The 9,968-nt window shown below is 37.8% G+C and overlaps 1 protein-coding gene across 1 annotated transcript; it reads right to left on the reverse strand.

The window, feature by feature from the left end:
• Positions 1–1,131: 1,131 nt before the first annotated feature.
• LOC131969810 (sialic acid synthase-like) lies at positions 1,132–5,403 on the reverse strand. Its single transcript, XM_059331027.1, is given in 7 exon segments — positions 1,132–1,341; positions 1,870–2,136; positions 2,757–2,911; positions 3,648–3,747; positions 3,837–4,009; positions 4,012–4,042; positions 5,217–5,403. Coding segments are annotated over 7 exon segments (1,068 nt in total). The 5' UTR covers positions 5,349–5,403.
• Between the last annotated feature and the right edge of the window lie 4,565 nt (positions 5,404–9,968).

Here is a 9,968-nt window from a genome sequence, read left to right on the forward strand (position 1 = left end):
CCTATGACAACTAAGAAGGGAAGCTGCTAAAATAAAAAGGATTAAAAATAACTGTAGGCATTAATTAAATGATAAATATGACATAAATCATGATTTATATTATTTAATTTGCTTGTTTTATTTACCCTTCTACTCATTACCCTATTCATTTGCTTTCCGATTACATTTTTTCCTTTTATTTATAGATTATAGATAGATTTTTTTAGTTGATCTATTTTTGCATGTATTATTAATGTATTATTCCCCACAAAATTATTTAATTATGTATTATTTACTATATATATTTTTGTGCAGTTCTTCTTCATAAGGCAAATGAGGGGGCTGTCATTTAAAGTGTGTCACGAGGTCAACGATTCATGGGTGCATAGATCAACTACATAAATAAAATTCAAAAATACATTATATATATATATATATATATATATATATATATATATATATATATATAAAATAATGCAAAAATAAAAAAACGTGACTTCAAAATACAATTAAAAAAAGAGAAAATTAAATAGAAAAGTAGATAAATAGGGGAATCTATCCAAAGGTAAATAAACAGGAGTAGCAACTTAAAACTGAAATATTAATTGATGTCACATTTTATCAAAATGTAATGGAATATTATTGTATTTATCAACATTTATTCATTTTTTATTTTTGGCAGATTCTGTCCTCCACAGACAGTAAAAATACACCACAAACGTAACATACAAAGAGACAAAGTAAACATTAACTTCGGGCAGCATTTTATTTGGAGGCTTCAAAGTGTGGGCTTAAACTGTGGTGCAAATTATGTTTAGTTAACAGTAACAGGAACACAGAGCTGAAACTACAACAGAGCCTTTTGTACAATAATGCTGGTTATACCATAGAGCCTGTTTGCCATGAACGTTCGTGTATTATGCTAAGGGTTTTAGAAAATGAAAAATGCTTTGGCGAACTTTGAACAAAGTTCGGCTGTTTGAACAATTATTTCTTTGGGGCTGAACAGTGTGCAAACCTCCCTTGTGCCCTGTAGAAATCTCAGCAGGAAATTTCCATCACACATACTCCTTTTGATTTATCCCCAGAGGATCGATTACTTTTCCTCTCTGTTTTTTATTTATTTTTATTTTTTTACCCATTCAAGCCCACTCAGCACTTCTTCTTCTTGCAGTAATCAGACACCGTGTCTGGCGAGATGCTCTCGTCCTCCTCTACATCCTCCATCATGGTCTTACCGACCAGCTGGAAGATGTCCTCAGCCGCGACGCCCATGGGCTCGGCCACCTTCACTGTCAACATGTCCTGAGTCAGGACAGTCCCTCTGGGGATCTTAACCTGAGCCACCACTGTTTTACCCAGCTGGGAGAGGAGAAACGAAATCGCTCACAGTTTATCTTCCAAAACAAGCACCACTTTACTACATTTAACCCTTGTGTAGTCCTCCCGTCGACTATCCACCCATGCTTCTCAGGGGTCAAAAAGGACCCCATGACACAAGACTGGTTTCTCATGACCAATACATTTGTATATAATTTTCTTATTTTTTTTATTGGTCAATTTTTAATCAAATATACAAAATTAGGCCTCATTTCAAGAGAAAAAAAAGTAATAAAACCTGAATATTTTTTTCAATAATTATCGTGAAATAATAAATTCTTGATGGGAATGCACAGAGTAGGTTATGTCAACTTTTAGTGAAACTTATGTTTTGAAAACATTGTACATTTTTAGATGACAGCAAAAACAAGTTAAAATAAATCTATTCTATGAAAGGTAACCTATATTAATGGTATGATGAAAATGATTTGGGGTCAAAAAGGACCCCAGGACTACAGGAGGGTTAAACCAGTATTTGACTTGCATTTACTCTGAGCGTGGATGTCTCACCTTATCATGGCAGGGCTTCTCACAAGGCAACATCTGCTTGACGCCGCTCCCGAGCGCCCTCTCCACCAGCCGGATGGAACGAACCAGCTCAGTTAGCTCTTCGGGCAACAGCGAGGCTTCGTGGTCGCTTCCTTTCCAGGTCTTGTCCAAGGTTACGTGGCGCTCAACAATCTTTGCCCCCAGAGCTACAGCGCCAACTGAAATACTGATCCCAGACTCATGGCCGGAATACCCGATGGGAATATCTGGAAATTCCTTCTGGTATTCCTGTGGTTGACAAGTGTAAGTCATAAATCTTTTGCTGAGAAGATTGTTACCACTGTCATTCAGTTAAATATGAAGCTAAAACCAGCTGTCGATTAGCTTAGCTCAGCATAAAGACTTGAGCCCAGGGGAAACAGTTGGCCACGCTCGGCCCAACAGTAAGACAATCCACCTGCTCCCAAATGTCAAATTATTATTTCAAGTAATAATTCACATCCAAAATGACCGTTTGTATATTAATTACTCGCAAGTTGAATATAGACATGGTATTAGACACTGAAATAAGAAAACTTGGATTATGCTGCGTTGTATGCTGACTGGTAGGAGTTTGTTGATGATTTGATAGTTTTGCTGTTTTTAAATGCAGCCTCCATTTACTTCAATTCATCAAGGAGTTACTCAGTTTTGGGATACTTTGTTCATCATAGAGGCATGCGAGAAAAATAAAGTTTTCTTCAAGAATTAAAGGTAACAGGTATCAATGATTCTGTTTCCCTTTAAAATTAGTTTTATTTTCTAGCTCCACCAAATTATTGAAGGGATACTTTTGTTATGTTTTTACCAACCTCATGATATTAAAGTAATACTTTTGTAACACTATTCTTCAATTCTATTCTTCTCACCGTTATCACTCTGAGGTTGACATCTTCTGCTTCCAGAGGGTAGGCGCTGGTGCACTGCAGGATGGCAAAGTTTGGGTTGTGCTCCTTTACTGTTTTGTAGACCCGACGCATCGTCTCCATGCTCTGCATCCCACTGGACACAATCATGGGATGTCCTGACACAGAGAAGAAGACAACATGTAAGTTTACTCTTAAAGAATTCAAGAATTCAATTTCTTTTTTTTAGACAATTTTTTGCTGAAAAAACATTTTTTCTGTTCTGATGATCATTTATTGTTTTTGCTGAATAATTAGTTTTAATAGTAATAAATGCACTGATGGCTTTGGCACTTGTTTTTTCAAAATAAACTACATCAAAGGACTGAATGTCACACTTTGTCTCAGCTTGCTCTCCAAGGCCGGCTCTATGCAGGGCCAAGAGGGGGCAGAAATAAATGTCTTGCCCACTCAAATCAAAATTTTAGAAGTTGAGAAAGCACATTTTAATATACTCACAAAATTAATATACATTACAATTTGACAAAATTATCAGCAGTTGCGGAAAAATCAGCCAAAAAAGGGACACATGATTGTTGGTTGAAATCTGGATGAACGATGTTTTATTTTATTTTATTCCTTTATTTTATTTTTATCTTTCAGTTTCCCCCCTGAGGGAATGGCACCTGTCTTCAGGTAGGACACCTGGACAGGCCTGAAGGTAGAGGCCTGACAAAGTACAATCCACGTCTCCAGGTTGGGGTTGGACACATAGACCCCTTTCAATGAAGAAAGCATCGTTACTATAAGCACAGAAAAAAGTGCTGAAGCATGATGTATACACATGATGCCCCCTTCACATTTCTGACTGCCCCCTCATATATGCCTGCCTAGAACCGGTCTTGTCGCTCTCACCTTTCTTGGCTGTCTTCTCCAGGTAGGGGAAGTTGTTGGTGTCTCCTGAGCCAACTTTAAAGAAAGGCACATTGAGCTCATGGAGGAACTCCACCGCCATCTAAAGACAGTAAAACTTAGGGTTAAAACTTAAACCTGATGAAAAAAAAAACAACGTCATAAAGCCTAATTAAAACCTCTGTTTCTCACCTCATCCATCCCGGAGGCGGTGAAGAAGATCCCAACCTCCTCAGCATATTTCTGCAGCTCCCTGTACTGCTCATGGCTGAACTCCAGATGGCGCTTGTGTTCACCGTAAGTTTTTCCCCAGGAGTTACGAGAGGTGTACGGGCGCTCCAAGGCTTTCTTGTTGAATTTATACTCTTCTGGAATTTGGCACAATCAGCACCACAGTCCTGTGAAGGTGGACGTGAGTGAGGGTGTGAGAAAAAAGATTTATTCAATTGGTCCTACAGACTCCTATAACATCCAAAAATGTAACAGAGTAACAACCAAGGCTGACATTGCCTCTATGACTAGAAAACAACAACAACAACAACAACAACAACAACAAAAGTAAAGGATATGTGCAGCCCTGCTTGTAAATTAATTATTTCATTTTTAAATTCAATTGCTAGTGTCAGCTGAACATTGAAAATTTTAATTTTTTGTTTTTCTAAAAGCAAACATCAATTAACATATATGGGGAATACAGTTTCCAATAACAAATTAATGATACATCAATACATTTAATGGGGGTTTAAAGGAAGCAGTTATTTTAAAGGAAATGCCTCTGAAAATAAACAAAAGCTTATAAACTCAACATAACTAAATAACTGATTATGTACCAAAATGCATGTTTCTGTTCAGGTAATTTTAAGATTCAAAGCTTTTTATTTGGAAAGGTGTGTTATTGTTGAGTTTTATATATTTACCATGTGCATATAAAGTCTTATTTTCTCACACATTGCTGCTTCTTTATGTCTATGGGGTAGTATAACTGAAGAAACAGTTAAGATACAGTTGCCCAGTAAGGCCACTGAGTGTCAGCCTTGATCAGACAAACCAAACTCCATTCACAAATCTGGCAATTTAACATTCCACTCTATGGCTATGTCTTTTTACAAAAATCCTTCGGAGCCACATATTTATAAATTGTAGCACATTAGCACATTAATCGTAACTATAATTTCAAATATTAAGATAGATGAACATGCACTAGCTAAGTTTATATTATTTTCAAAGTAATGATTTAGACGAGGAGGATATGGCGAGTAAGATATTAAATTGGCACCTTTTTATATTAGAGTTATGAGTGTGTTCGTTTCTGTGAGTGTGTGTGTGTGTGTGTGTCCCAGTGTCAAACTGATCCAGGAAAGGGCCAAGTGGCTGCAGGTTTTTGTTCCAACCCAGCAAGGGCACACCTTATCAGGTGTAATCAACCAAGTGAAGAAAGCTCAGGTGATTAGATCAGTGGAGTCAGGCGTGGTCCTGCTTGGTTGGAATGAAAACCTGCAGCCACTTGGCCCTTTCCTGGATCAGTTTGACAGGTATTCACAAACAAAAAGCGACAGGTGTGCATGTTATTACCTTTGCCATTTTGATCATCTTCTTGGTGATTTCAATGTCTCCCTGGTGGTTTTGCCCGATTTCAGCTATGATAAAACACGGGTGGTTTCCTCCGATCATCCTGCCGGGACACAGCTCGAACTTTAAAGGCATTTTTCCGTAGAAAAGGAAACACAAAACAAGCAGTGAAAGTAACTATGAAGCTGGACGAAGGGAAAGCCGTATTTGTGGCAGAAGAAGCCGATCAGAGCGGTTCAAGTACCTCTGACTGCAGTGTGCAATTCGGGGCTCAACGGACGTTGAGCTGGATGGAGTCAAACACTGAGCTGGAGGAGTCTGTTAGATTTACTCATTCATCCTTTATTTTTTTCTCGAGGAATCATTGAGGGCAACCCCTCATTTACAATGATGTCGAGAGTACAGAGAAAACACAAAACAGCACAGACAAAACACATGCAAAAATACAGTTGCTGTGAAAGGCAAAGTTATTGGTTATCATAGTTTTAAACTGGCCCATAGTTATAATTGTGTTGAGTTTGAGTGAATGTTGTAAGATGTTCCAGGTAGATGCAGCAAAAAAACTGAAATCAGTTTTTCCAAATTCAGTATTTGTCCGGGGAACATTGAGCCTTAAGCAATCACTAGAGCTTGTTGAATAATTTCTAATGATCTGTTTAATAAAGTACTTAGGTATGGTGGCATGTCGCCTACCAAGACTTTATAAATGAAGAGGAACCAGTGCATGTCTCTTCGCACAGATAAAGGTGCCCATCCCACCTTGTTGTATAGAATGCAATCATGGGTGGAGTAACTGTCACCAGTGATGAATGCAGAGTGCAGAGTGATAAACAGAGTCAAGTGAGGTGAGAATGGAGGCAGAAGCATGTCTATAGAAAACATCAGCATAATCCAGAACTGATAAAAAAAACAGCCCGAATGATCTGTTTCCTAAATAACAGAGGGAAGTTTGTTTTGTTTCTGTATAAGTATCAGATTTTTTGTTTTAATTTACTTGTAAGTATGTCAATATGAAATTTGAATGTGAGTTTTTGATCTAACCAGACGCCCAGATATTTGTATTGTGAAACCCTTTCAAGGCTGTGACCTGTTAAAGTGGTAATATGTAGACCATGTTCAGCAATATGTCTGGCTCTTGAGAATATCATGTATTTGGTTTTGTCTGAATTGAGAACTAATTTTAGATTGAGGAGAGAATGTTGTAGTTTGTTGAAGGGTTGCTGGAGCGTTTCAATGGCTGAATGTGCAGTGTTAGCGGTGCAATACAGAACTGTGTCATCGGCGTAAAGATGTGCGTTACAGTTAGTTATAGTGCATGTAATGTTGTTAATGAAAATGGTAAACAGGACAGGACCCAATATTGAACCTTGTGGGACCCCCTTTGTAAATGGTTAAAAATTCAGAGCAGTTGGATGCGAGAGTCAAACATTGCTGTCTGTGGGATAGGTAGTCCTGGAACCACTTACATGTACTAGAGTCATAGCCAATGTTACTGAGTCTTTGTAGTAGCAGAGCATGGTCAACAGTACCAAATGCTTTTGATAAATCTACAAAGAGGGCGGCACAACAATTTCCTTTGTCCATGGCACATATAATATTGTTTGTAACCGATGTAATAGCAGTAACAGTACTATGTTTTGATCTGAAACCAGATTGTAGGGGACTATCAGCACATCATTTAGTGAGAGGAATGTTTTGAGCTGATTGTTGACGAGGGTTTCTAGAACTTTAGCGAGACAGGGCAGTTTTGAAATTGGTCGATAGTTGTTGAGGTTTGATTTATTACCACTCTTATGTGGTGGGACAACATGTGCTGATTTCCATGCCTGAGGGATAAGCCAGAAGAAATGGACAGATTAAACAGGTATGTAATTTGGTGTGCTATATGGGGAGCACCAAGCTTTAGAAAATAAGGATCTATTTTATCCTCACCTGTAGATTTCTTGCAGTCTAAACCCTGAAGTGCTTTGATAACAGCATAGGACACAAAGGTTGCAGTGTTAACAGGGAGGTGTGGTTTGAGTAGTGGTGGTTTGGAGATGAGGCAGCAGCTGACCAGCAAAACCAGGATATTAAATTGGTTTTCAGCAGCAACAAAATGTGCATTGAAAGCATCGCAAATGTCAATGGCACCACTTATTGATGACAGCCGTGAAGCACATTTTTATTATTATTATTGGCCACAAATAAACAAATAAAGACCATATTTACGTGTTATCAGAATTAAACATAAATACATATATAACAAGATTACATAAACTATTAGATAATGTTATAGCAGGGATACCACAGCAGGGAATTCTATGGATTTACAGCAGCAGAGAGGGATAGTGCAATAACAAGATGTCAGTAAAATTAACATCATCTTTATTGAACTGAACACAATTAAAAATCAAAGCTTACATATTTACAAAATAACATAAATTAAAAATCACAGCAAAAACCCTCTATTAAACAACATTACACACCAATAAATTAAAAAATCACAGCTCATCAACAAGGCTTCACTGCTGCTCCTCAAAAGAGGCAAAGACCTTGAGGTTTCTTCTATCAAATGCCTCTACACAGTAAGCCTCATAATCAGTCCTCAACTGAAATGAAAACAGGATGGGTTCCACAAATCCTCTTCATCCTGTCCATCATCCAACCACCACTGCGTGCGATTAAGTGTCCGTGGCTGGGGCCACTGGGTGCAGGTGAAAGGCTGGTGCCATGGTCGGGGCCACTGGGTGCAGTTGAGGGGCTGGTCAGGTCACTGAATGTTGATGTGATGACGTATGTTTAATGTACTGGGATCTATTTATGATAATAATGGTGCAAAAATCAACAGTGGAAGTGTGTTGCTTTCCTGCAGTTTAATCCACACTTTATGATAGTGAACTCTGAAAGACTGGAAAAAACAGTAAAAACACAAATTACACAATTAAGTTGAACACAATGTGTGCAAATTGTGGAAAAATAGGTCAAATAAAAAATATGTGTAACAACACACACACACACACACACACACACACACACACACATATATAAATATATATACTGCTACATTTTCAAAACACACACACACACACACACACATATATGTGTGTGTGTATGTGTGTGTGTGTGTGTGTGTGTGTGTGTGTGTGTGTGTATAAAGACCACTGCTACTCTTTGGTATTTTAGGAGTCTCGCCCTCCAATAAAACACTGATGTGTCTTTATATGTCAAAGAAAATAAGCAGACATAAATGACATGATACTTAAAAATGGATACATAAGCAGTCACCACCTAAGCTGATTTTTGTATATAATAACGTTACGATGTGTAAGTAATTTTAAAGCAATTGGGATCACGGACAGTGCCGCTTGATCGAACTCCAATTGGCCGATACAGTAATCATTGGTGTTTTGCTAACGATTGGTCACATGGGTGGTACAGTAATTTAGCTACATTATTATACACTGTATAATGTGAATGTTACAAAGTCTATTATGCACAAAGACAGTCATACTTACTTCCATGGTTGATCAAAATGTGTGCCGTAAAAAAGATGAGAGCACCGGAGCTAAACAACTCAAGTACCCCTGCTTCTCAAATGAAGTTGAAGTTTGAAGTTTTTTTATTTTACACAATAATAAGACAAAAGAAAAAGATAAAGAGATAACAACAAAAGGAAGGTGCAAGGTAGTGGCAAGAAACCCAAAAGGGCTTATACAGGGCTTCTACCTATATTAAAAGGCACAAGTTAAATTAAAAACAAGTAATTATGAAAATAAAAATAATGACTTAAAAATGAAGCAAAATTCTAATAATATTAAAAGTAAAATAAAACAAAAGTGTAAAAATGTGTGTGTGTGTGTGTGTGTGTGTGTGTGTGTGTGTGTGTGTGTGTGTGTGTGTGTGTGTGTGTGTGTGTGTGTGTGACCTGAGCAATCAGAGCAGCCACTAAACTGCTCTTGTATGTGTTCAGAGAGGAAAACTGTATGGAACTATTAAACTGATCATTCCAGAGTATTGTACCTTTGTATTTTAAGGAAAATTGCCCAAGCGTAGTATAATACTGAGGCGGGTGAAATCTGGTCAGTTGTCTAGTATTGCACTTATGTAATTGTGAGTTGACATGGAAATATTCATTGAAAGGTTTAGGAATGGAATTTGGAATATACATATACTTAAAGATAAAAATGCATATTTGATATATATTGATCCGAAAAATTGTCCTTATCTTGAGTTTTTGGAAAAAGGGAGCAAAAGGATCTAGTCGTTAGATCTAGTCGCCCCGAATTGCACACTGTCAGTCAGGGGCTTAATAAAAGCCTTAATTAGGAGGCTGTGACAACTTTATCAAATATGAATACAACATTTTGCTTTTAATGTAGTCTGAACACAAACTAAACTGTTACTGGAGGAAAAACTCTCCTATGCACCTGTCCAGAATCAAAGCCAAAAAACCCCAGAAATGACGCCTCAAACGAGCTCAACTAAGGACCTGTCATGCACATTTGAGATTGAGGGTATAAAAAAGAAAAAGCTAGGAATTGCAGCCACAGCCTTGAACTGAATGCAGCAATGGTTGGTAGTTGGTGTTTGAAAGCAGACGGAGTGGAAAATCCCCTAATTCCCCATCACATCCATATTTTCCACTACTGTATTGAATCTGTTGAAGAACTGGTTGAGTTCTTTAGCTCTTTCTACATCACCCACCACTGGCTGTCTTTTCTTGTTGTTCAGCCAATGTCAACATGTGCTACATATGGCAACCTTAAATGAAGA

The sequence above is a fragment of the Centropristis striata genome, chromosome 1 (assembly GCF_030273125.1).
Source record: "Centropristis striata isolate RG_2023a ecotype Rhode Island chromosome 1, C.striata_1.0, whole genome shotgun sequence".
Classification (NCBI taxonomy): Eukaryota; Metazoa; Chordata; class Actinopteri; order Perciformes; family Serranidae; genus Centropristis; species Centropristis striata.